This window comes from Anser cygnoides, chromosome 18 (genome assembly GCF_040182565.1).
Source record: "Anser cygnoides isolate HZ-2024a breed goose chromosome 18, Taihu_goose_T2T_genome, whole genome shotgun sequence".
NCBI lineage: Eukaryota > Metazoa > Chordata > Aves > Anseriformes > Anatidae > Anser > Anser cygnoides.
Genome location: NC_089890.1, coordinates 8,404,405 through 8,432,161, shown reverse-complemented (window position 1 = coordinate 8,432,161; position 27,757 = coordinate 8,404,405). Strand labels below are relative to the sequence as shown.

Below are 27,757 nucleotides of genomic sequence, written 5' to 3'. Positions count from 1 at the left end.
CTGATGTGTGTAAAGCACTCTAGAGTGTAAAGTGCTGTACACACAATAAACATACATTTATTTATCTTAACCAAGAGATTTTGACACCTATCAGAAGAAAGCTGGGACACCTCCTTAATGCTATCCAGTGTGAGACCTCAAGGTAGCTTGGAAACACATAACCATCAATAACAAAGGATCAGCTAGTCTTTGCTTTTTGTTCCTACTGATCTCACTAGAAATTGAGTAAGCCACATGCACTAATGGAAAACCACCTCACCTGTAAAGCCTGATTTGGACCCTACCAATGTAAGTATTTCCCTTGGTATCAAAAGCTTTGTGTCAGACTGCTGGAAGTTGCACGTTATAGTACAAAACCTGTGAAATAAACCATTAAGGACTGGTCTCTGGGATCTAAATGTTTTTTAATATAAAAGACCTGACCAGCTCATCAGCAAGGAGGCAAAAATACAAGGAGCAGCCACTGAGCATGTCCAGAAAAACAAAACAAAACAAAACAAAACAAAACAAAAAAGCCACAGGTGTGCACCAGTGTGAGGTCTCTCTACTGAGATTCTAACAGCCTTTAAGTAACCAAAAGCTGCATTGAATTCAAGGAAGGAAAAAAAAAAAGCCATTTAATTTTAAGGTACATTAAAAAACAATTCTTTCTACATGTGAAAAGCCCTAGACCAGTGTGGAGAAAGATCATCTCTTTTTCTGGTTTTGGTGTATGATGCAAACTGATGACCAAAGGTAAATTATAGCTGAGGATTAGAAACAACGCTGTCCTCAGAATAAGGTCTGTGATTATGGAAGCGTTTCCCAAGGGAAGTGATGAAAGCCTCATCATTCGATTCAATTAAAACCAGGCTGGAAAAAGCATCAGAGAATATATTCTGAGAACAATGTTGCACTGGCTGGTAAATCAGACAGCATGACAGTCCATGTCTTTCATATTTCTGATCTCTGTTCTCACATTTTTAATTGAGTTAAAATAAAGAATGCACAAAATATATTTCAAAACATTTTTTCTAATGTTAATGTATTATGAATTCATTCTGTGCTTATACACGTACCATAGAGTTATGGATTGATGCTTCATTTCAGTGACTACAGCAATTCTCTGGGCTCCCATTATCCACAACAATTTCCTTAATTAAATGCTGTTATTCTGAGGTTAAAATTTAAAAAAAACTCATTTCATGCTTAAAAAAGCCTTCAACAAGTTATTATAAAAATGCATCTTTGTGCAAAATACTGAACATGTGAGTCTCCTGAGAGTGAAGAAGGCACAAAAATCGCACACGGCTGCTTGAAATTAAGTCTCCGCACGGCTGCTTTATTCTCTGTTTTTAATTATTGTAACTGCACCCACTATACCGCTGCAGTTGAGGGTCTGTCATTATTTCTATTCCAAACATCCCTTTTCACAGGTTTAATAACCTAGCCATAAAATTTAGCTCTGTCATAGGTAGAAATGGACGGCAAAGTCCTGGCCTGGAGAGCTTTCCAGTAATTTAGTTTGAACTGATACGGTTGTTTTCAAATTGATGAAGAGTAATGAGGCGAAACTTCCAATTGCTTTTCTTGATTTTGGTGAGTTCGAAACACACTTCTGATGTTTCTCATTGACAGCTTTTAATTTTAAAACTGTGTATTTTTCATCCTGGTTGCTCTTTACAGACATTTTTGACATTTCTTACTGTCTGGTTGTGGTTCATGCCAGTAACAGTTCAGGACAAAAATGAAAGCATTGTGACAGTGGAGAATGGATACGGAATATGAAATGTCCTAATACGACCAGTTACCTGGGGTGCTGGAGAAAACAGAAGCCCTTCACTTACTCATCTTGGCTGTCCACAGGGAAATGGTACTACTTTGTGATAAGTATCACCTTCTGAATCAGATACCCTTATTTCATTTCTCACCTCTGTGAATTCCTCAATGTTTACTTTTTTTTCCAATGTGTCTACGATTTCCAGCTTCCTGTCATAGATGGCTAGTAAAAAATGGATATTGGTTTAGAAGGCAAGCAGCCATGGTTTAGCATATTGCATACATTTTTTCTTGCATGTTTTATGTTACATTTACTTTCTTTTCATGTTGGATTACATTTATTTGAGGCTATCCTACACAATAGCTGAAAATTACAAGGATCTCAAGCACCTGGCTGTATAAAGGCTATCTAAATCTGATTCTTACTGAGAATATTTCTCTTGTTGAGAATCCGCACTTACCTATTCAGAACTGTATGGTCATATTTATTCTTGATATATACTGGTGAAAACAGCAATGATTTTAACAGCAGCTACCACTAATTATGTGAGGGAAGAAAGTATTTTCGATTTAACAGATAAAACTGCCTGAAAATTCTGGGGACATCAATTCTGCCTTGCAAGAGTGGAATCTGAAAATCACAGTAATTTTTCCAAGAAACTCTGTAGGAAACATTTTACTGATTATGCTATTCAAAGCTACCTGTTGGTCAGCTTCTTGACCACTGTAAAGACACACCAAATGTCTGCACAGATTTCTTAATGAGGTCTTTGAGCACAAACATGCTATTTCTGTTGGGATCATTTTTCTGTTCTTTATTCTGCAATACCTCAGGAATAATGAGAACATTCCCCATAGAATGCACTTATCTCATTGCTTAAGACATTCCTAAACTGTACAATATCTCTACTAAACTATAAAACAAAGCTTAATGTTCCATTAATATATATTGAATGCTACTAAATTAAATTCACTGAGAAATGGAGCAGCATATTAGTGAAATCTGACATGAAGCATCTCCAGAATCCGTAGAGCAAGCACCCAGACAGAAACTTCCATATGAGTTTCACATCCCAGGAACTGTTCATACTCAAGCACTCCAGAACCACAGCCACCACACCAGGAGTGTAGAGGCTGTGTTTGGCATTCACACGATGTGCTACCAACACAGGATGATTACTCAGAGGGACCAATCTGTAATACAGAAAGGTCTGAGCAAGGGCAAGCTCTACACAGAGGTTACTTCAGCAGCAAGCAGAAATACCCTCTGGAGGTGCCCTGATTATTATCCCATCTCCCAGCAAAGGCAGATTTGTTATTATTGATGATCATTACATGCTATCTATGTAAAGGGCTGGCAGCAGGTTGAATGTTGCCACTTCACTGTTCCTGGCTCTATCCATCCAATTATCATTATTCAAAGAGGTCAAGTGTGAGCTATAAAGTGGACAGGAATAATGGAAATCCCTTCTGTGCTGAGCGCTTTGATACAGAGGCCCTTGTGCTGTGACTGGCATGCCTGGGACTGGCAAAGGGAATGGCTAGACAAGATGTGCTGTTTAGTGGAATGCTAGGCAAATTTCATCTGTTTCCTTTTAACCATACAAGGTAACAACTCTGTCAGACTGATTTCTTTGATCTTACCTTTCCTCCTGACCTCCCGGTATGCCAAGCTGTCCATCGGATTTCCAAGACCTCCCATGAGTCAGGGTACACCATGGGACAGGGCAGCTGAAGGAGGTTGTTACACTGATTCTCAAAAATAGTGATAAGCACATGGCAATGTCTGGCTCATGCAGGATATAAGTGGAAAGGGCCTGTAGGTGATCTTTCTATCTCTTTCGAATTTTTTTAACTTCTCTTGTACTTTTCAAGATCACATTAATGAACCACGTGGTGGGTCAGTCTCTTTCCAATCTGTCTCAAGATTTTTGATTAATATACTACCTGGTGTAACTACCCTTACAGATTCTTTGTCAATTATCAAATTAATTCATTGCTTGCTCAGTTTGCATTAGAATTCAGGCCACAGAAATAAAACTAAAGAAGAAAGACACATCAAAAATTTACCTTCTCTCACATCCATGGGAGCAGAAGCAACGACATCCAGGAAAGACCTCAGTGCACTCTGAATCTACAAATCAAGGTAACAGTCAAAGGCCTGTTTCATGCAGACAAATACTAAAGTAAATCGTGCTGAATAACCAGTCACGTGGGACAATCACACTTCTTACCACAAACAAGTAGGTCCTGTTAAATGTAGACTTTGTCTATGTCATGCTCTATGTAACCATTGGACAATTCCTAGGGGACTTGTGTGACTTTTAAGAGAGATGCACTGTCAATTTCTGTGAGTCTTGGGGCTAGAAAGAAGATTTAATTGGGGCCAAAGGCGAGCAAAACTGGCTGCCCCAGATCTTTTAAGGGGATTCTGAAGGATAACCAGCTGCACAGAGGGACATCCAGAGATAAAGTTATGTATCCAGCAGCCTCGGGAGTGTCCAAGTACCTCACCATCCATTTATCCAGGACCTCTGTGGAGAACACATTGCAAGCCTTCCACATGCTCAGGAGGAATCAGCTTGGTGAAGCTGTGGTAGACACTGACCTGCACCCTGATTTCAGGGGATGTCAGAGCCGTTACCCACCCTTCTGCTCCACTGCTGCCATTCCAGGGCAGACAGCCCAGATTTCCTTTTCCTCCTGTCTGGAACAACCACAGCAGTGTTAACAAGGATCAACCCTAGTTACCAGTGCAACTGGTATTCTGCCACTGATATCCACTGTCCACTCTTTGAACTGAATTGCCAGCGCCTCCTTCCTCATCTCTTTCTGCTCGGACTCCATATTTTCCACCTGTTCCCTTTCCTTACGTTTGGTCTTTGCCTCAGCCTTCATCCTGGCCAGCCTGTAGGACATAGGCATATGACTTAGAACAATACCAACACAAACCAGCTTTAGTAAGCTAGATCAAGCCTCTCCTGAAGAACAAAAAGAAAGGAAATAACTTACTGAAACTCTTGTCCTTTTAGCAAAAGCAGACTTTTCTCCAAAGCTGTACTTGATATTTGGGGCACAAAATTACTAGTGTTGTTACTGAACTAGAGGCTAGTGATCTGTGTTTTCAGAGGGCAGATCTGACATGAAAATATTTATATCCTGACATATATAATCTCCTGAAATCTAGTGTAACTATGAATCTGAAGAAATAACTTCTGAGTATCAGATACGTGCTTGTAGAAAAAACCCCTCGTAGAGTACACAGTTGACATTTAGGGGAAAATGATCTGTACAGCTCTTCTAGTTTATGTAGTTTCAACAGTGATAAATTTTACCATCAGTGCTTGCAGACATTTATAACGGCATTAATCATACATTGTATAGATGTCTTTCAATTTTCTTTCAATTTTAGCAGGAACAGAGGTGCCTAATTTTGCCTCACTTCATTTACCAACAAAATTGCATCAGCATGCGTTTGTCTCAGTGCCTAAGTAGCGTTTCACACAAGCACTTCACTGGCAGAGAACAATGTTCAACGAAATTTCTGCAGCGAGGGTAACTTCTCACCGCAGAATGAAACATGTTCCTTCAGGAAGACAGCCGCCTAACTCCCACACAAGGATGGGTGACTCAGACTGAAGGACTACCAGCCCCGGACAAAATAAAGTCTCTGCTTCAGGTATCAATCTATTTAGATCAGGAGTTTCTCCCATCTGTTCTCCCTCATTCCTTGTCTCCCACTCAGGTTGTAGTTAAGGAGAGGCTGGAGGAAGCCTGAGAAAGGATTGGTAAACTTTAAATACGAATCTGCAGTGAAATCCTGCCTTTGCTGAAGGTAATGCCAAGGCTTCCAGGAGTTTCACTGGGGACAGAATTTCCCTCTTCATTTTTCTGGTGCTTATGTGAGAGATTTTGAGCCCAGACTGGCATTTCTCTTTTAACGTTTTCTTCCTGCTTGGAAAGCCAGTGACTCTCGTTAGGAGTCTCAGTGCTACATGGAGTCAGTAAAATCCTCTGTGCTGCTGCCGTTTGAAAATCCTATGCAAATTCCACAACACAGCCATCACAAACATGTAAATCCTGAGCTACTGAGAATGCAAATCCCATGATGCTACTACCAGCCGATATGCCAACCCTGCTACAGCTATGGCTACATAAACCCCCTTGGCAGCACTGCCTGCGAAGAGACTGATTTCTACAGCCCTTGAAAGACACTTCCTGTGCAGCAGTTCTGGAGCTTCCATAGCTACAGAGAACCTGTCTCCAAATGCCAACACGAACCTAACAAGATAAGCCAAGACATGTCATGGGCAGCCAACACTTTTTATTCTACAGGAAAATCTAACCTCTCCAGAAATAAGCTCTGATTCACAATGAAAAACAAACAAACAAACAAAAAAAAACTTTTGAAAATCTTTTACCAGCTCTGGTTATGCTGTCGTAGGTCTGTTTATGAAGAAAAGACAAAAAGCTGGGCTATCTCACACTGACCATGATCAGTCAGTTATATTTATTTCTATCTGTGGGGAAAAAGGGGGTAAGTGACTGCACAAAATTCACTTACTATACTGCTTTAGCTGAATTCATACAGGGCATATTCCTAAGAGCTATAATTGATGTGGACTAGAAATGTAGGGAGACAGACTCAGAGGTATAGATAGATATTTAACATATTCTTTTATAACCTGTGGGATAAGATGAGGGGAAATGGCCTCAGGTTGCTCCAGGGGAGGTTTAGGTTGGATATTAGTAGAAATTTCTTTACTGAAAGGGTTGTGAGGCATTGGAATAGGCTGCCTAGGAAAGTGGTTGAGTCACCATCCCTGGAGGTCTTCAAGAAATGTGCAGATGTAGAACTTAGTAGCATGGCTTAGTGGTGGATTTGTCAGTACTAGGTTAAAGGTTGGACCAGATGATCTTGGAGGCCTTTTCCAACCTGAACGATTCTGTGATTCATTATAATACTGGGAACATCAATTATCTTCATTTAGAGTCTATGAATAAGTCACATCAACATTTTACTTCCCTAATTCCTCACACTGAAACCCTGAAACCAATTTTCAAACTGTATGTAGCATTCATGCAAATAGATGAGACAGCCATTTGTATAGGAGTCATTGCAGTCATTACAGTACAGACAGCTAGAGAGTGACCTAGTAGTAACGAGTGACTTTGATATCATTTACAATCATCTCTGGGTCATCTACAAATACAAATGTTCACTTCTATATTTTTCTGAATAAAGCAATTAAAATGACCGCATTATTGCTCACCTGATGCACTCACATTTTGACGTGAGCATATTGTAAGATGCCATACAACCCTCTTTCAATATCCATTAATATTGTACTAAACCAAGCAGCCTAGACTACACCCCACAAGTAAGCAACGTAATAAAATACAAAACACTTTCTACTTTAAAGGGAAAAAAGGATCTGAAATGAAAACCTAAAGTAAAAACCTTATGAGAAAAGAGTTTCTATCATGTGCCAGCTACTATGCCATGTGACAACATTGCTCTTGGTTTGGTTGAGCAAAATCATCTTGAAGGAGAAAAAGAGGTCACCTTTTATTAAGTTTGGAAGAACATGGAGGAAACAGTGTGAAGAGTCCTTAGACCTTTGATACCAACACCACACCTAAAGAGCTCCTGTTGCTAACCCAGACTGGTTTGCAAGTAGTTTGCATTTCACATATGTCATTAAGATAGGGTCTGAATTGGAATTACACAGTCACGAAGGGCAGAATATAGCCTTAAACAAGAATGACTACTGCTTCATTGTGTGTGGCGTTCTGGTGATTGCCCTGCTTCTCAAGTTTTAAGAAGGAGGCAATTACCATCTCTGGCACTGTACTGCACAAAGTTCATTTTGTTTGACACTTTGCCAACCAGACTGCAGCCATGCCATGCCTTTTGTAAAACAGAGACCAGGACCCAGCTCTAGTCTTGTGACCAGCCACACTTTCAACTCTCTCACCTCTCTGGTGCTGTGTCTGCCATTTCAGTTTTCAGCTCCTCTGTGACCATCTTCATTCCTCTCAGGTAGGGGCCTGGCTTTGTAGAAATATCATACTGAGGGTTATGTCTCATCAGATATTCTCCAAGAAATGTAATGGGGTCAAATTTGGTTGGTTCTTTGTCTGGTACAAGCACATTCTTTCTTTCCACTTGCATTAACAGCTTTTCCACTCCTGGGATTAACGTAGGTAGGAGTTTGTCAAGCAAATAGGTGCGAGTATCCAGTGACTCCTTCTCATCACTGAACCACTCTCTGCACAGCCAGTCACAGGCTTCTCTCCTTTTTACCTTTTCTTCTTTTGCCTTTTGTGCCTGAATCATCTTCACCTTTTTCTCCTGCAGATTCAGAGACCTCTGCTGTACCTTTTCATAAAAGCACTCTTTCCACGGAGCACAATTACTACGACATGGCAGCTCATCACTCCCTTGATTTCTCTTCATTTCTGTGGCAGTCATATCCTTACTTACAAGTCTGGGATGTTTTAGACCTGCAGTTTGGGCTGCTTCTTCCGGCTGAGCAGCCATTTGTCAATGACTGTGACAAAGAACAAAAGAAGTATGTTATATAATGCCAAAAGATACAGCAGTGGCCTAGCAGATGACACAGGAAGAAAGTTTACTGCTAGGAATTAACCAATATTCTTTTCCTACGTGCCTATTTTATTCTCTTACTGCTGCTTTGTACTCTTAAACAAGTACAGCCCCTTTACTTCAAAGATTAGTAAATGATTTATAAAGATTAATTATGTATCACAACACGCCTTGGGGACAGAGCAACTACGTAACTGTGATCCTCTTTTATGGGAGAAAAAAAAAACAGAGACACGGTAGAGAAGTGATTAATTCCAGGTCACTTAGAGAGTCAGAAACCAAGTGGTGAACAGTGCTCAGAAGTCTTGCCCCCCAGTTCACACCAGCGGATTCCTCTTACCCCTAATATCATTATCTCTGTTTAGGGCCCTTCACATGCTGCGAGGAGCTCCAGTGGATATGAGACAGAGGAAGCAAGCCATGGAAAACAGATACCTAGGAGCAAGATTTCTCTATCTCCACACCACCTTCTGCTCTCCTCAATTACCACTTACTCTTCATGGTTTCCGCAGCTGTGAGAAATCCTGAGGAAGCCTGTACCATAGGCTACTCAATTTCAACTTTTGCAACTGCTTTTCTTCTGGACATTTTGTTAATGTACCAGGACACAAATATATGGGTCAGCAGAGTTTCTACAGAAAGGGAAACTACACTATGAACTCTGAAACTAAACTGTTCACAAACACATAATCTGTAGATCATTTTGTAAAAGACCTACTGAGAGTTGCTGAGATCTCCCTTTAGTTTCCCACTCTACACTGTTTTCTTCTCAAAATGTTAATACTGTGAAATACCAGGCAGAAATGGAATTGCTCACAAGGCACAATTTAAAAACTCTTGCTATACGTCTCCATACATAACTGTCTGCATCTACAATGGAACTTACACAGATGTAATGGAGCAGAATGTGAGCAGAACCCGCTTGATTTACTGCATGAAAAATCACCAGCATGCTGTGAAAAAAAAGCACCTCAGTGCTAAACAACAGCAAGGGAACGGTGACATTAATAGAGAGCCTGACTAAGGCCCTTCCAAATCAAAGATGAAACTCTGCTCTGAACTTGCTGCCACACTATTCTTTTCCAGCTCTTATTTAAAAGTACTTTTCACTAAGGCCTCCCGGTATCCATAGAAATAACATTGCTTTCGCTATGTTCTGCTATTCATATTTAAGCATTTGTAGCTGTTCTGAAGAGAGCTTAGCCTTCTAGAGACTGCGTAAATGTGAACTAAAGCCCTCCAGGAACACAAATGTAATTGCTAATACGATGACCTTCTGGTTCATAACCATTGTTTGAATCCAAATATTGCTCGGATACGTAGGATGCTTTACAGCATTAAATTTCTCTGTCTGTTTTCTAGATGGGATTGTTGGCATCTTCTGGTAATTTGTTTGTAATAAGCATTACCTGTTGGGAAGTGAGATAGATTTATGGATCAAGCTGCCTGCGTGACTCAAACAGTATTGGAAGAATGGTGGCTGGTTTTGCACTGAAGGACATGAACTGTACAGTTTAGATTTATAATGGCAGAAAAGGAAACCTGTCAACCCTGTCAAATTGTTCCTTGCTTAGGTGACTTTCTTTCAATAAGCTTTAAAACCAGACTCTTTCTGGTTCAAAGCAGGCTGTTAAACAAACATTCTGGTCACATTCCAAATCAAACTTTTTTTTTTTTTTGTGCCAAAATAAACTATTCTTGCAGATTCAAATACTCATGTTATTTTTGAACATCCTTTATGAAACCTTTCTGCAGTTTCTGTGCAACGTTAAAGTGACAATTGCACTCTGCTTTAGGAGGTGGCTTATTCTGAATGACGATGAACATATTTTCTACACTGCTCTGAACTATTTGTTAGGAAGATTTTGAGGATTAGCGTATGTTTATGAAGTGCCTCTGTTTCTGAACAACAACAGAAAAACCTAAATGCTACTGCTCTATCTTAATTCCACAGGATTGGCATATCTCCAAGAGTGGAAGCAGGGCACACAGAACTATGACGACTACTTTCATGTACGGCAGATAAATCAGGCTACGAGGGTGTGGAAGAGCATACACACAGCACGTAACTGTTAAAATAAACAACAAACGGGTGCTAGAATCAGGCCCTAAAACTTGGAATTTATCAGTGATAGCAGGGACAAACCTCCAGTTTGTGTAAGACAACTTCGGCTCATAAATTTCAATGCTGATTTACATCTGTTGAGAATTTGGCCCATAATATATAGAGCTCTCAAGTTCTATGACGTTCCCAAGTGGAGGCTCGATTGTCCAAATAAAAGTAAGCACAGTGCAGAGACACAAGCTGTAGGAACACCCATGAAATTTGAAATGTGATATTAGGTTTCCTGTAAGTCTTTGTTCAAGCTGAAGGCAAGATGAGCTTTTCATTATTTAGTAGGATGCCACTTTCCTGGCTCCTTTTCTATGAGAGAAATATTCTTGCTGTAAACCCTGCAGGTACAAAATGATTCTCTCTCCGTCTTCTGTACAAAAAAACAAATCTGCTCATAAATAAGATTTTTATGGTTTCATTGTTATTCTGTTAGAGCATTTTGATGGGTGGGATAGGGCCAGGTAAGACTAAAATTTGTCTAGGAAAATATTTTGGAGATGTTGGAGTTCCAAAGTCCTTTCAAAAACAGACTCCAAACTCTTTGACCCTCTATTGCTCAGGAATAGTTTTGCCTTTCCCTAAAGTTCTTCGTAGAGCATGTTTACCTCACCAATCACAAGGAGCCTGATACCCTTTTCACATCTGATTTTCTTTTCAATTAAAATTAAAATTAAACAAAGACTTTCTCTTTTGCTTTCTGACGCTCTAAAGAACTGGTTTTCTTACCTTTGGAGCAGGTATCAAAATAGATCTTATTCCTCCTGGTTTCAGAGTGGCTTTGCAAATGAATAGGAATTTAATATATGCCCATCTGTTCTCAGGCATTAAAAATCTTAAAGTGAATTAGGGATTTCTCAGACCTGCTGCGGAGCCGGGCTGTGAGTTTTACTCCTCTCTGTGTTTGCAGTTGCTAAGCAATAATCCCAAAGGTTGCTATGTCTCATCCACGACTTGGAATTGCCGTAGGTTGTCTTTTGGCTTTGGCAGGCCAGCACACTCTTCTGTACTGAACTTAGCTCGTTGTGTCACGTGACTGAAAATAAAATAAAATAAAGACTAAGAATAGCAACAGGCAATATTAAGAGCACCAATAGTCAGAGGGAAACCACAGGTGCCCAGTGATAGAAGGTTTACCTCCAGGTTCAAGTCCAAAACTGTTGAAAGTCCCTTACGAGCTAAACTGAGGACGGTATTAACCAGACAGGAGAATCTAAAAGAAAAAAAACCAAAACACACATGAATTACAAACTCAATTTAAAGACATTTTCAGGTTCTCCTTTTGTACCACTTTGAAGCAGCCTAGTGGGAAAGTCATGTACAGCACTAAAAAGGGGGAAGTTTATAATGCCATTTTGTTAGACCGCCTTTAAACCAGAATCTAAAGGGATTTAATGAATCACCTTTAATAATTTCTTTTATATTCATGAAGAATATGCAACACAGGGGAAGGAGAAAGGAAGAGAAAATAACGTCTAGGAACAGCCATTCTGCACTCGTTTGTATATACCCACGTAATCAGGTGTCTGTTCAGTGATTTCATTCGTGTTATGCAGGATTTCCAACAGAGAAATTTACGGCAATTTCTGCCAGGAAATGAGGTTTATCTAATGCTATTTCTTTTGCTGTATTTTACATTGGAAGAAGCTTGATCTTTGGATTATCTACCAGCATGAAAACTCTGAACTGTGACTTCATGGTATCGTCATTGGAACAGCTGCACTGGTCCCTATCCTCTAGTAAGAGTATTAGTCTCCATTTTATGGGGCAGCTGAACACGTTACAAAACATAACGAGGAGCTTTAATATAAATAACAGATTTTTTTTTCCCAAAATCTGATGCAGTTACTGTCAGAGTCACATTTCTTGTCCAGTTTGGGAACTAGAGTTTTAATTTCAGAACCAAAAATGTCATTCTCTCTTTTATTTTCATCAAGTCACTCATTACTTGATACAGAACCCACAATACTAAGGTAAATATTATTTAATTTGTAAAACCCTCTGGAATTGGAAATAGCTGTAAGTGACACGCACCCAGCGTCCCAACATGAACTTAGTAAAATATCTAAGCTGCACTTAAAAAGAAATATACTTAGTTTTGTTCCTAAAACCTGCCATGGAAGTTAGAAAGTACACATGCTGTGTACAGACTCTTTACACAGGAGGGAATTTGCTCAGAAATGACAATAACAATTGTACTTTAGAGAACAGTCAAAAGCCTCAATTTTTATTTTCTTTTTATACTTTCTTTTCCATTATAGAAATTCCTGGTGTTTGTACTCAGCAACATTTATTTTCCTTTATCCACCTGTGCGTATTTCAGAAACATTTGTATGGCTGTAACTTCTATAGACACCTTTGGCCATCTGTGATAAGCATCCCACTGAAAAAATGTTTCTTCTGGACACTCTCAAATATCACTGGACTGCCAAGCCTGCAACTGCGGACACTACAACACTGACTTGATTTTTGAATTCAGTATTTGCTTGCAGAGAGGAAACAAAGCACAAAAAAAAATCAAATTTAGCGTGGAAAATACTGTAATATAATTCTTCTGCTATTAAGATTTGAACAAAAGAAGGAAATATGCTTATTGCAGTGTATTTCCAAGGTGCATTCAAATATAGCATTGATTATGTCAATAAAATGAAGCAGAAAATTGATGCACAGGAATAATTTAAAATGAAGCTTTAAATTGAACTGTGCACTTTTTTTTTTTCTAAAAAAACTGTGCATTTTTTTTCTATTTTTTTTTCAGGTTGCATGTGATTAAGTCCTGTTATCTCTTCTCTTAGGTGGGCTTGACTTTCCCCCTTTGCAGTTCAGAATTTTGTTGCTATTATGATCAACTTACACGTCTCTCTTTTCCTGGGGGGGAAGGTATGGAACATCTATTAAAAAATACTCTCCCTTTTCTACAGTGATTTTTTCTAACCTCCAGACAAGAGAATGCAAATAGAATTTGCAAAGAGGGATCTGAGTGGTTCTGTTTTTATTTTTCTGGAAATGGAATCCTGTGGGTTAAGCAAACCCTTAATCGCACCTTATTTAACTTGGCTGCTATCTCTTAATGTTTTTGCTAAGCAAAGTGTATCCTTTTATTATGCCATCAAATACTTGCACTGTTGACAAAATAATGGACTGAGTATGTCATCACAGATGTTTTGCTGGAATTGCCTCTTCTATCTTTTTTTTTTCTGTTTTTCTGTTTAAGATACATTTTGGAAGCATTCTGTTGCCTGTTGCAGCTGATGCCAAGATTATGCAATAAAAGCCCTGACACGTAGTAATAATAAGTTGCGTTAGCCAGAGAAATGTTTGCAGTACATTAAAGAAAGAAAATAGACAGTTTCAGAAATGCATACAAAAACAGACAGTGTGTAGCTTCACATCCTTCAGATGATACGCTGGGCTAGAGGTCCAGGTGCTGACCACAGTGCTTTCAGCACAGGGGAGAATTTGGCCACAGGCTTCCAGTCTCCTTTATGTACCAGCCATGATGCTGTGACCACAGGCTGCCCTCTAATCGCTCTTGTCAATCAGAATGCATCTGCTTGTAGCCAGCCGCCTCCTTCACATTTAAATTCTGCTGCTACAAAACATTGCACATACAAATTATACCTTTCTAATAGCTCAAAGAACCATTGCGATCTGTGATTATTGTAGTTAATAACTGATATGTTCGACCTTTAGCTAACTGTAGATAGTAACTCCATTATTTACTTGTGGTAAATATATTTTAGAAGTGTTCACTGTTCAAATACCTGGAAAAGCTACAGGATATCTGAATATTACACTAGAGTCTAATTTGGAAGCTGGTTTAAATAATCATTTCTTGATAGTAATCCCTACATTACTATTTCTCAAAATCCAGAATGAAACGCCAGTCCCAGGTGAGGGATTTGCATGAATACTCTGGCAACTTGTAGTCCTCCACCTACCCTGTGTACCAACGCAGACATATCCGAACAGAACACGAGCTACGTGCCTTGAAGCAGCCCTGTATTTGCAGGAATCCATTTGCTGGGAACAAACCAATAAAGTAGGTATCATTCTTTAGAGGAAGGTGAATAGCATTAAGATTCTTGTCATATGATTGAGAAGAAAAATCTTGTACCTCGTATGTTCCCCAAACCTTCTGCAAAGGGCCTACAAAGTGATGCAGGATCTTTTTTAACTGAAAGGAAGAAGTGCTGTGCCAGGGGACAAAGCACTTTTTCAGTTTCAGAGAAAATAAATCAGACAGAAAAACATAGCTAGGAGAACCATGACTGTATGTGAGTGTATGTCTTACTGGTCTAGCTATATTATTTGAAAACGTGAAAAAAATCATACACACTTTCATCACGTATGTGCAACTCTCAGAGCGGTCCTTCTGCTCCCAAAACTTACAGAGAAGATCCTTTATCTACAAACGCAAAAGGATGTCCGTCTTTGGAATAGCCTTTGCCAATCCACTTCTACTGTATAGACACACCAAAGACACATCTGCCTGGCACGTTTCCCCACAGAAAAGATAAGGTGTTTAATAAATAAATGGGAGGGAGGGACCAAACAAGGCTGCTTAGAAAAAGATCTTGCTTTATTGGGAGGTTGTGGAATATTTAGAACATGGGGGATATTAACTTAAAAGGGATCCGGAAGGCATTTTCTTGACCTTTGTGCCATAAATCAGAGTTCACTGCTAGCACACTTTCCATAAATATTGTGTTTCAAAATAAAAACATGATGGTTGTACGAGGCAGGACAATGACTCTTTGTTTACCTATGCTTTTTGCTTATTCTCCCCATGTGCTGGAGTCCCAGTGGGGGTCGTTTTGGACTCTTTCACATCCAGGATTCTGGCTTGCTGTGCAATTCACTCTCTATGCTCAATTTTAGTCCCGCTTACTGAGCCTGCCCTCCATCCTCTCTTGTCCACTAGGAGGCAAAATGCCTCATTAGCCAGCCTGACTTTTTCATTGTGGCAAAAGCCCAGCTTCCAGGGTGCACAGAGCCTCCCAGCTAATTATTTTGACTGCAGGGCACTGGGGGAAGAGCCTAAAGAGCTACTTACGTGGGTCTTGTGCTGTGTAGATATACTGGGGTAATGAGTCTGAGTCCCCTACGGTCCTGTCAACCTGAGGAGCAAATGAGAATAAGATGAACCAAGTGCTTCAAATGGGCTAATAATGGGCTAACACACATTTCTGACGAAGAATTTGTGCTGTTTTGTATTCAGAATGGCTTCTGTTTGTCGTAGGTAGTGTTTCTGTTAGATGCCCATGGAAATTCTCGATCGCAGTCGCGATCCTCCGTGCCAACCTCCCCACAAATTTGGTAGCACCAGACTGAAACTAAATCGATGACATTGATAGCGTTCGGCCCTTTGTCTCAGGGCCCAAACCGCCAGGCACCGCCTCATTCTGGGGACATTTTCATGCTTAAAACCTCACGTACGCTTATCGGACTAGCTTTGCGGTACTTGCGGTTGTCCACTGACGTACAAAAAAGAACTCCAGGCTCCTTCCGTCCCTGACAGAGCTCCCTCGGCTCCCCCAAGCCAGCCGAGGCAGCCGCCAGGCGGAGCTGCGGCTCCCCTCAGCTGCCCGGGGCCGGGACAAGGCCGCCCTCACGCGCCGGCACGGCACGGGTTAAACCTCCGCCGCGGCCCGGGGGCGGCGCCGCGCTGACAGGTGGCGCATGCGCCGTGCCGCCGCATTGTGCCCGGCCGGCCCAGCCCCGGAGCGCCTCAGTCGGCCGCGGGCCGTCGGCGGGTGCGGAGCTGCTGCCCCCTGCGGCCACCTCCGCTCCCTTCCCTTCCCCTCCCCGCCCTCCCTCCCTCCCTCCCTCCCTCCGCCTCGCCATGGAGTAAGGCCCCCGCCGGCCGGACGGGGAGCCCCGCCGCGCCTCGATGGCTCTGGTCACGGTGCAGCGCTCGCCAACCCCCAGCGCCACCTCCAGCCCCTGCGCCTCGGTGAGTCCGACCGCCCGCCGGGCGCTGAGGGCGGCGCGGCCGTTGGTGGCCGTTAGGGGCCGGCGGCGGTGCGCATGCGCACGGACCGATCGCGCTTCCCCCCCCCCTCCCCTCACCTCAGCGCTCCCCCCCCCCCCGCCTCCCCCGGCCCTGACAGCTCCGCGGGGGCAGCGCCCCCCGACCCCCTCAGCCCCCCGTCACCCTCCTCAGTCGCCCCCCTCAGCGCCCCGTCGTCTCCATCAGCCCTCTCTCACCCTCCTCAGCCCCCTGTCACCCTTCTCAGGCCCTCGTCGCCCCCCTCAGGCCCCCTTCACCCTCCTCGGTCGCCCCCCTCAAGCCCCCTGTCACTCCCCTCAGGGTCCCTCATCATCCCCCTCAGCCTCCCGTCACCCTCCTCAGTCACCCCCCTCAGCCCCCCGTCACCTCCATCAGCCCCCCCGTCACACTCCTCAGGCCCCTGTCGCCCCCCTTAGCCCCCCGTCACCCCCCTCAAGCCCCCTGTCACTCCCCTCAGGCTCCCTCATCATCCCCCACAGGCCCCTGTCACCCTCCTCAGGCCTCCTGTCGCCCCCTCAAGCCCCCCGTCAGCCCCCTCAGGCCCCTGTCATCCTCCTCAGGTCCCCCCTCCTTTGGGTCGCTGTGGTCTGGTGACAAGCGAGGGGAGAGGCCTGGGTCACCCCTGTCCCCCCCCCCCTCAACCTGGACAAGCTGTCCCCAGGGAGGGTGGGTGCTGTCCCCCTGAGTGGTGGGACCCTGGGTTGGTGCTGTCCCCCCTTCTGCCTGGCCGAATAAAGCAGCCTGGCTGAATTCTGATTTTGTGTGTATGTGTGAGGGGCAGCGAGCTGGCACCGTCGGGCACGGGTGCTGTGAGGTGATTCAATCCGACAGCACCCTCTGGGTATCTCCAGTATGCGGCCCTTCCCTTGGCGACTTCTATATCTCTTTTTTTTTCCTTTCTATTTTTTTTTTTCATCTTGCATATAATTTTCAAGAGGCTGGGTGAAGCCCAAGGCTGACACAGAACACCAGATTTTACATCTCTGGGTGAAACACGCAGGAGATGTTCCCAGCAGTGCCCTGAATCAGGAAGCGAGGCAGGCGACTCCGAGGGCTCCTTGCTTTACATGCTCTTTAAATTTGGGACAGGCTGTTGTTTTAGTGCCTCTGTGTTGTACAGTCCGGCATGTTAACCCCTTGGGCTGCTGCCTACCGACTGCACAGCTTGTTTCTAATATTATAACTGAGGATGGGAATGAAAATAGTAAGCTCGCTTTCACTTTCTGTATGCTTAATTCTCTGTTGGCTTTTCTCCTTAAAAAACCTCATACATTATCCCACTGATGTTATGTCAGGTTTGGAAGTGCTGGGGGGGGACACAGGGTGTGAAATCCCAGTTGCTTCCATCATGTGGGGATTAAAAAAGCCAACTACTCCGAAAATATTTCTTGTTGTGTTAGGTAATCTCTGCTGAAACTAGATCAACTACTTGACAGGTCCTGCCTGCCCCAACAGCATTTTAGCTGTCAGAACACTTTCTTTTTTTTTTCTATTTCACTCCCATGTCTCTCCTTAGATATGTTTATTTAGCAACACATTAATTTCCACTTGCATTTCTCTGCTGTAGACTAATGTGCTACATTACTTCAGAGGTTGCTTCCTCCTTTTGACTTCTTTACCTTCTCTGCTCTTCCTTTTCGATGAACTTCTTGCATTTAAGACATCTTGTTGTGAGAATAGGTCTCTCTTGGTGTCCTTCGTTCTTCCGCTTGGATGCATAACCCTTTTCTGTGTTAGATATTTGATATACGGGAGCAATTAGCAGCATTCTGTAAGGATTTCCCATCTGGAACTGCCAGTCTATTTCCTGACCAGGATACCACGCATGCTTCTTTTGATTACAATCACTCAGTATAATAGGAAAACATTTTTTCTTCTTTTTTAATAATCTGTCCCAATTTTTGAGTTCTACGTAGTTCTTAAACATACAAACAACTCCCTCCTGACAAGTCCAGCGAATGCAGGTTTCAGTGCATTTATCTATATTCTCTTCCTCAGTCTCAGAGTGCTAAGATATAATCTCTGCCGCTGGTCTTCCCAAGTCCTTAGTGCCCAATGCAAAAGTGTGTGTGACTGCTTCCATGGCCTGGTTTTGCTTCTCAAAATTACTTCTTCTTTCTCAGACTCTTTTTTTGCAGTCTAAGGTGGAAATGCAATTCATCATATTCTGCCCTCAACAGCTATTGAGCATACTTCGCAGCTTCTGCATTTCCTGTCACAACTTCCTAACCACACGTTAGGGGTTTGGCTGCCCTTTTAGCCTCTTGTTAGATAGCTGGGGCTGGCTGTTTCTCCATCCTTCTGTTCCGTGTAATCTTCCTCTCGCTGAGTTGTTTCTTAATGGCAGTAACATTTCAGACGATGGCCCTTCCTAGACAGCGAAGGGCTTGTGAACAGGGCAGTTGCCTTTTTAATCCTTGTGAAGGCTTTGGTCCTGCAAGCTTGCCATGCTCGTCGTTCTTATGGATCGCTGTTGACGAGCGCGTTGATGGGAGCTTGATTCTTTCAATATTAAATTATTTCAACCAGTTTCTTGTAAGCCGTTGACGATAGCTTCCTTCTATATGGGCTGATAACTCTTATCTCCAAGTTATCTCTTTGAAAGGAAGTTCATCTTGCTAAATAATTTCGATGAGCAGTGTTTGCTGCCTGAAACCCTGTGGAGAAAGATTGTCTGGTGGCTGTGGGAAGCTTGCTGTTCTGGCTTGTGGGCAAGCAAGACGTATGTAAGTGTGCAAGCATATGGCTCTGTCTAAGTCAGTTTCCAGGTTACTAAGAATTTTGAAGACAGAAATGGATTCTCATTTGAATTGCTTGGTTTTTATTTTTTGTTCTTTAGAGATGAACTTCTCAGACAAGGAGAAGGATGAAATTGATGTCCTCAAACCGAATTTTTGCATTAAGCGTGCCCTATAAACAGTTATAATTGGCTTTTATGGATTCAGGGGAATAGCTGATCTGAATCGCTCTGAAATTGGATGGCTTTTATTTATAGGTCTTTATCCTGTTCTCATTGCCGTAGAGCATCTCGTGGGCATTCATTTCAGGACAGATACAGTTCATGCGGTGCCGTCTGTAGATTTACAGCTCTCTGGTCACTTGATGACTTATGAAATTCCCTTAATTGTCAGTCCAGCTGTCTGTTAGCTGTTTGTTTTGGCCTTTGGTTATGCAGCCACTTTGGAGACACAAGACAGCAGCCTTCACCTTCCTCTCTAGAGCAGAGCAGTTGTCCTTCAAAGCACCGTGGGGGCAGAAGGCGGTGGAAGGCAGGGCTGCTGCGCTCCAGCAAGTGCAGGTACCAGGGGCCAGAGAGAGGCCACTTGGTGCAGGTCAGCACCCTTTGTTTATCCTGTATTGCAAAAAAAGATTTCTTCTTTTTTTCCTCCTCTGTCTGTAGTGTGTTTTTTGTTTGCCTGGTTTTGGTTTTAGGTGGGAGGGGAGATCTCCCGTCTGTCTGCGAGAAGGAGGACTTGTGTCCAAGAGAAGAAGGGCCCTGGGAGCACGCAGCTGGGTTACAGCAGATGGGCACGGTGGTCTCCTTATCAACAAAAGCAGGGGAATAAAAACGCCTCGTTCACAAGTGCCCCTCAGGCTCGCAGTCAGAGCTCTGCTAGGGTGATCTGAAGAAACTGGCCCCTCTGTGTCCTCCCCACGCCTGAGATTCTCTGACTGCTCCCGGTGTCTGTGCCGTATTTCCTGCCGTGCAAGTGGTGGGGTTTTCCCGTTCGTCCCTTCTAGCGTTCTCATTTCAGTGGCAAAGAATGGAAACGTATTTTGTCTGGGTGCTCTCTTGGCAACTCTTACGATAGTGGACAAGAAGAAGTCAAGTGGCGATGGGTCTAACTTGATATAACCTTTGCTTGGAAGTTTAAACCAGAAAAAAATTGCTCACCATTGTTAAACAAAATGTAACCTTTTAAAAGGGAATAGGCTGTTTTACTGGGACTGGTGGTGCGGGTGCGTTGTTGTGCAAGGCAGCTGTTGATACTTGTTTACGTGTCAGTTTTAAGTTAATTTGGCTGTTTGTATCTCTAAGCAATGAACCATCTCTGACCATAGCTTGCTGTTAAACTGCAGAAGTCTTACCCTGACAAACCCGGGGTATCTCTATTGCTCGCTGCGTCGCTAAGGGTGGGCGCAGCAGTCACATCGTCGGCTCTAAGGACGAGCAGCATGAAAGCAGCCTGGCTAAAGCAGAGAACGGCTGGTAAAAGATGCCTGCCTCAAAATCCTTTGTGAGCCCTGTTATCTAAGGCCCTGGATGTTGTTGGGTAACGTCAGTCACCAGGCTAGCATCAAATCTGTGTCATCGTGGTGATGCAAGCAGTGAAAAACGGCTCTTGAGCTCTTTGTAGCTTTCCAAAAGACCTCTGATAATTATGTGGAACGGGGAATAATAGATTGAAACTTGCCTTTATAAATTAATTTTATGCACAGAACAAAAGCTGTAATTCCTTTTAAGTGCTGTCTTTCCTCTGCCTAACACTTATCTTTCTGGAAGTGAAGAAGCTGGGCAGGCAGTCTGCCTCTCGCAGTTCACTCGTCTCCCCTACCCTCAGGGACACAACATGCTTTTATGGAAGGGAGCGACTGACCCAGAAAGAGAGGCTACGCTGCATATATTGTTCTAAAATGCAGGGTTTAAAAAAAAAAGTTTTTAAAGCAGATGAAAATATAAACCGTTTGACTTCCCCTCCTTAATCCCAGGGGAACAGCCTGAGCAGGAAGCAGAGTCCTGCAAATGTGGTTGGGAGTCTCTGTCGTGTTTTGTCTGAAAGCTCCGTGCTGGTGGAACACGCAGGAAATATTTTCCCACTTATTTATGGGGAAGCTAAATATAACGCTTCTCTACCTCTGGTCCTGCGATTGCTGTTAAACAATGTGATAATTGTGAGCTCACTTGATCGTTGACAGGTCTAGTCTCTATCTTGTACAAGTTTTTTTTCAGTTAAGATCTTGATAGCTTCTGCCTGTATAAGGTGGTGGAGAGCTGCGTTTTGGAGGGGACTGCCGCGTAGCTAGGAGAACAGTAGTTTCTTATGAACCATTTAATAAATCTAGAAATGCCTTGTATTTAAAGCTGCTGTCATCTCTTATTTGCTGTTTTTCATCAGCTGATGTTTTTCAGTCTTTGCAATGAGCTATGGCAGTACCTGAAGTTCTCAAAGGCAGCAGCTCTGGAGGATGTGCTGCTGCCTGCTTTAGACAAACTTCTGGTGTCAATAGGCCAGCCCTTCTCCTGAAGGTTTGTTGCCTAGCGTGTACACACACAGCAGGCTCTCCTGGAGGTCTGCGTGAAATGCAAGGTCCTCTTTTAGCTTGAGGACAGTATTTGGAGTTGAGGAGGATGAGGAAAGCTGAACTGGAATCTCAGTGAGGATCATAGGAACATTTTTGCAAAGTTGGCAGCCCCTTCTCCTCTATTCTCCATGTTTTTATTTACTGGAACATTGCTTTACAAGTTGTCAGCTTTGGAGTATTTTTGGCGTGACCAGGGAAGTCCAGCCAGAAGCTATGGGAGTTTGCCTAGAAGCTGAAACCTGTTTTTAACAGAAAGGTCAGGCTTCTTGTAACACTTTGTCAATGTTCTTCAGTGTTGATTCAAAACGGCCATTTTTTAGGTTGAGGGAAGTTTTGTCCTTGCACCCCTTTTGCCTTTTCTTAATGTACTTAACGTGGTGCCATTTGTGGCACTTTGTACAAAACTGCTACACAGCTCAGTTGCATCTTCCAAAATATGAAGTTACGTGGAAACAGAGGGAGTGGAAGTACACTGAAGTTGTTGCCTCCTGAGTTGCAGCTGTACTTAAATTCTTGTTTGACAAGGAATTTGTCACTTGAAAATGCAAATGGGCTGCAATGCTGAGTCCTCATCTGACTGCTATTGATCCTTGCTGCTAAAGCCATGAAAGAAGGGTGAAAGGGTCGGGGTGCTGCGTGCTATCTCCAGTTATTCCGAGTCAATGAAACGTTTACTTAAGAGAAGAGTGCTCTCTGAATGAAGGCTGCCATTCAAAAACCAGTCTGCTGGAAGAAGTTTAACCTGAGAGGACTGCCTTCACGCAGGGGCAATGATGGAGGATTTCAACTCACTTGGAATAAAATCCTGAAAGGTCCATAGCTGCAACTCTTCTGTCTTGGGAAATTAAAAAAAAAAAAAAAAAGAGGCTAGCCTTTGGGCAGCGTAGCTCTGGGTAGCTGCCCCCTGCTCACAGCCTGCAGCTCCAGGTTTCATTCTGCAGCCACAACAAACCACATCCTCCTGGTATGGCAGCGCAGCTCCCCCCTGCTGATGGGGGAGGGCAGTTTTTGCAGCCCAATTCTCAGGACCCGTGTGCTGGAAGCTCCTGCTGTCCTTGCAAGGATGGCCTGGACAGCAGACTTCAGAAATGCTCTTGTATTCCTGGAGTTCAGCTGACTCGAAGCTTTTACTGTCTTCACATCAGAGTCTTGCTGATGCCGTTAGGAGGAAGTACGTGCTAAAGCTTGAGGCTTCTGTGACTGCTGCTTGCTCTGCGTGCACTGGCCTGGCACCGTGAAAGCAGCCTCCTTGTCTGCCTGCTCCAAGGCTCTGAGCTGTTGGGTTCAGCCTGTGAATTAAGAAGAGTCTCCTCTCCGTTTCATTAATTTGGTAGAGCATGCTTTGAATTGGTTTATTGGACAGCAGCAGAGAAGCTCATGTCTTGTATGAAGGTATTTTGGAAGCAAAGGAAGAAATGGGTGATACCTGCCGGAGGTAGTGAGTGATATAGACAAGGGAGAGACAATTTCTCGTATTCTGGCTGGAAGCTGTTCCCCCGGAGGGCTCTGTTTAAAGGGATAAAAGAGGTATGAAGGGTCAAACCACCTCTGCATTTCTGAATTGGGCTTTATGGATTTACTGGGTCACTGGGAACCCCCTGCAAAATGCCTTAGTGCGGTAGTGTAATGCCGCGGTGACCGTGCGTGTTCCGGTTAGCATTTGGGCAGGCTCCTGTACCTGCAGCTTCAGATGTGTCAGTAGCTTTTTGCCCAAATAGAATTGCTCTGAGTATGCGTCTTATCAGCGCTGCTCACTGCAGGCTGCTCTCCTGTCGGAAGGCAGAAAGCGTTGCCCTCGGATGAGTCACCCAGCTCAGCAGCTCGCTGCTTCCATGGTGAGGCGCGCCCTCCGTGTGTATGCCAGCAAGCACGAAACTCCTGGCAAATGCCCTGTGACGTGAACTTCTTATGGCCTTGGTAAATGAAGCGCCCGTGGCACTTGCTGAAATGCATTTTGCTTGCGGCTGCTCCCTGCGTTTGGCTGGGCCAGCCCTCCTTCTCCCAAGGGGCCCCTCAGCTCGGGCTTCAATGAAACAGCGGCGGTACAGCATCGGCGTGGGCTGTTTCAGGGTGAAATTAGTGGGGCGCTCAAGGCCACGACTTAAATATTCTGTGATTACTCCAACACGGGACGTTTCTTCTGGCCTATTTCAAACTAACACAGATCACCCCGTCCCTGCACTGCGCTCGTACCAGAGCTCAGGGGACAGCTTGGTGCCCGCGCTTCCCTCTGCTCAGCAGTGGCACAGGGAGTAGGTTCCAAGGCGTCGTCTCGGCATTGTGATGCCAGCTGCTTGCTGCAGGGCCCACACCCTGGCGAGGTGAGCCAGAAACCAGTCTGAGATGAGATAAAGCAGGATCTGAAAGGCAGAAGACCCTGACCTGGCTCCTCTGTCCCATCGAGTCGCGTTTTCTCTCCCCAGTCGGCTTGGGCCAGCCTGCAGCATCAGCCGGTACGTGATGTTTTCTGCTCATTGGCCTGCATCTAGCTCGTACGAGTCGGGATACCCCAAAGGCAGGTCAGGGCAGGTTGCAGACACAAGAGTTTACCTTTCTTTCCTCTCTCAGTAGGAAACAAAAGAAATAGGGAAGAATGGCACAGGAAGGCTCTTGCTGAGGGACGCTGCTTTTACTTCTTAGATTTCAAGGCCTCCTTAGCAAAAATGCAGAAGCTGCTGAGCTGAGCCCCTTTGTCTTCTGCCTGTAACTGGATTAAATATCTGAGAGGTGGATCCTTAGCGTGGAAAGCTGGCCCTGTCACAAGGAATGCAGTTGTCCAGTTACTCCAGCTGGCTGCTACCACGTCCCTTCTGTTTTGATGTACAGAATTATCACGTTTACCATTAATGTGAAAACTTTTAAGACTTGTTCAGCTGGCTTGGTTTAGCTTCAGTAGCCAACATCTGAGAAACGCGTATATTAGGATCCTTAAGGAAAAAAAAAAAAACACTTTAGGCTTTTCATCTCTGTGCCTTTTGGTGTGATGATGAGAGGGAGGGATAAGGCATATGCCATGCATGTGTAAAACGCTTTGCTTTCCAAAGGAGGGCTTTGGTACTCAGAGGTAGTCTGAATCTCTGCGCGAGGCAGGACCAGCCCTTTGTGTTAACCCATCTGCAGCTGGAGTTTGCTGCAAATTTCTGAAGCTGCTGAATACTACTAGGAGTGCTGAGCGCCATCGTCCAGGCATCCAAATCCAAAAGCCCCGGACCTTTACTTGGAGTAAACGTTGCTCGGCCAGGAATTAAAAACCAGGGCTCCTTCTGGATGTGGCTGTTGATGCTTAGGAGCAGAGGGTGAGCAGCTCTCCGGGAGGTGGCTCACGACTTGTTCAGCAGCGGGCATCCTTTTGAGTCTGCTGTTTGTCTGCAGCGGTGCTGAGCTGGGGAGCACCCTGGTAGGGACCGGGGGCCACGCTGGGAGCTCGGCGCAGGGCAGCACGGGGCAGGGAAGCGGCTCGGCTCTCTGACCCGCAGGCAGGAGCTAAACCTAATTGCAGGAGGAAATGCTAGGGGACAAGGTAACGGCATTTCTGGAATACAGATTGATTCTTTTTGTTGTTGTGTTCATTTCAGGTGTTTTTTTGTTTGCTTTCCTCTCTACAGTCCTCCTGCGTGGTGTAAAATAGCCAAAGGACGCAGATCTGAGCATGCTCTTCAGCTGATGCTTCACACTTAAACATAGCGCTTCGAAAGGTGGCGTTAAGCAGTTAACTAGCTGCCATATTCTTGTCTTCCGGGGTGCAGCATAAGCCTTGAAATGGCAGAGTTCTCCTTTACCTTTTAAAATTGCAGCACGGTTAACAAAGACTTAATTCGTGTATTGAACAAGTGTTTTTCTTATGTAACATCTCATGAGCTTTGTTAGTGGGAGTTTCCTCTGTTTTTGGTTTCAGCTGAGTTGTGCTCAGGTGGGGTAGCGAGCTTGTGACTTCAAAAAGTGAAGTGAAACAGGACAACCTGCTTTTTGTTGTTGTATTTTTTTGACATTTCTCGGTGATATTCTGATCTCACAGCAGTTATTAGAACGTGGAAGCCCAAACCTCAGCTCTACAGCGAATCTCCAGACGGCTGCTTCCCCCGTAGCGAGGGTCAGGTCTGATATTGCAGAACCTTCTCAGCACAATCACACGTGGAAAGGAAACGTTTGGGCTGTCTCGCAGCTCCTGTCCGCCTGCTGCTGCCGCCTCGGCACGTGCTGCGGGTGCCTGCTCTGCGCTGGAAATCCTTCACCCTCATCTGGGCGCCTTCTGCTCCGCTCCCAAGGCTTGAATAAGCAGCTGTCGGGGCAAAGCAACACGAACGCAGCGTATTTTCAGACGCCTTCCCCAAAGTTGGGCACAGTTATATAAACTGGCAGGCAAGGGAGACGTTATCAGTTAACGCTTATAGTACGGCCGGAGTCGAGTTTGCACAGTCTCAGTGGGTGAAAGGAGTGTTTGTCGCATGCTCTGCAGATCCCTGATCTCAACCTGCGCTTGCAAAGATATCAACTGTGCCACAGCCTTCTGCAGCCCACACTTCGGGGCTTTGAAGTGGAATTCTGCTCTTACCCGTACACCAGAAACTGCTGTAGTCTGGAGGAAGCTCTGTTTAACTGAGAGCTGTTACTGTGAGTGTGGATGGCTGGGACGGTTATTTTGGGGCGGCTTCTGCCTCGTTTTCTTATGCCAGAAGGAAGTCCAACTTGATTTTCTCTAGAGAAGGAGGGAAGCCTGATGTCTGTTGGAATTTGGGCTGAAGGTGGCTTGACGCAAAATAAATTAAGCTTGAGTAAGTGCTCGTGTCTTGAATCTAAGCTTGAGGTGCACCTCATCTAAAAAGTAGTAAAACAAGCCAAGATTTTATTGCTAAGTTTAAGGTTACAGGTTTGGTTTTAGGACAGATGAGCACAGATCCTCTTGAGCTGAGGGGTGTTAGTGTGAAGGCAGCGTGGGGGGAGAAGCAGCCTGCTTTTGTCAGGATATCACCAGGTCTCTGTGAAATAGGACATCCTGGACATGTTTGACTCTTCTTCAACCTTGCTTTGATGCCATGGCGGGTTTGCATGTGCTGTGGGAAACACTGAGAAACCCCAAAGCAGTCGAGCTGTATCAACAGGCTGTGAGCGGAGAGGAGGGGAAGCCGCTCGCCAGCTGCCTCCTGCTCGCAGGCAGCCTTGCCAAGGCGCAGCCTCACCCATCCCGGTTGGGTTTGCTCTCAGCAAGCACCCGGGCTCCCTGCTGAGGTCCCAAACCTGCAGGCAGCCCCTCTAGCAGCCGCAGCCCCAAAGCTGTGGCAGTGTCGTGGGCTTCCGGAGGTGCCTGGTGCACTGGGAGCAGCCTGGCCATGAAGGAGCAGGGAGCTGAGCCCCGTCCCCTGCCCGGCACAGCACCAGCGGGGTGTTGGGAGGGGAAGCCACGGTCGAGGATCTCCGGTCCGCGATGGTGGCTCTGACTGAAATGGAATAATCTTGTTTTAAAGAGTGCTCTTAACCACTGAAGCTTTATAAATATTAATTTTGTTCTTTTGTTTCCTAATAAAAGGCTTTTATTCCTGAAATCACTATTTATTTATTAACCTGACAAACTAATAGCAAGCTCTCTTCTTTCAGGGTATGCATGTGCCATATCACAATTCTGCTTGTCACTGTACATAAGAACTTCATTCATCTGCTTTAAAATGTCATTGATAACAACCTGGCAGTGGCCCAGCTTGGAGCAAGTTAACTACAAAAGGCTGCATTGTAAACCTTTCTGAGAGTACATGCTACATTAAGTCTAAAATTAAAAAAAAAAAAAAAAGTACAGGCTGGTCTGGGCTGCGTACAACTGCCAAATAGCTTCAAACCTTTGAAAAAATGGAGCTCTGTATGGAGGAATTGGGCTGAAAATGGGATAGTTTGGAGTTAAGGCTGCGTTCTGCTCCCTTTAATAAAACCTTGGAGGTACATTGAACTTATAAACCTCATCTTGAAATGA

At 44.3% G+C, this 27,757-nt stretch overlaps 2 protein-coding genes across 21 annotated transcripts in view; one reads left to right on the top strand and one right to left on the bottom strand.

Moving 5' to 3' along the window:
- Positions 1–16,491, bottom strand: part of EFCAB5 (EF-hand calcium binding domain 5) — a 39,992-nt gene extending 23,501 nt beyond the window's left edge. For 2 of the 20 annotated variants that reach the window (XR_010825741.1, XM_066979681.1), the window contains exons 1-7: positions 15,538–16,169; positions 11,619–11,694; positions 11,345–11,517; positions 7,737–8,312; positions 4,510–4,666; positions 3,829–3,892; positions 1,911–1,981 (exon numbers count right to left, since the gene is read on the bottom strand). Coding sequence is in view for 19 of the 20 variants with exons in the window: in XM_066979681.1 (XP_066835782.1) it covers positions 1,911–1,981; positions 3,829–3,892; positions 4,510–4,666; positions 7,737–8,302 (858 nt within the window). In the remaining variant the exon portion in view is untranslated. Of the gene's footprint in view, positions 1–1,910; positions 1,982–3,828; positions 3,893–4,509; positions 4,667–7,736; positions 8,313–9,254; positions 9,322–11,210; positions 11,518–11,618; positions 11,695–13,846; positions 14,074–14,422; positions 14,505–15,537; positions 16,170–16,325 lie in introns of those variants that run through there. The other 18 variants (XM_066979675.1, XM_066979678.1, XM_066979669.1 and 15 more) reach the window with 18 other exon arrangements.
- SSH2 (slingshot protein phosphatase 2) overlaps positions 16,299–27,757 on the top strand; it is a 92,571-nt gene continuing 81,112 nt past the window's right edge. Inside the window, exon 1 of the mRNA XM_066979660.1 lies at positions 16,299–16,437. Within this exon, the coding sequence (XP_066835761.1) occupies positions 16,375–16,437 (63 nt within the window). The 5' untranslated portion in view covers positions 16,299–16,374. The remainder of the gene's footprint in view (positions 16,438–27,757) is intronic.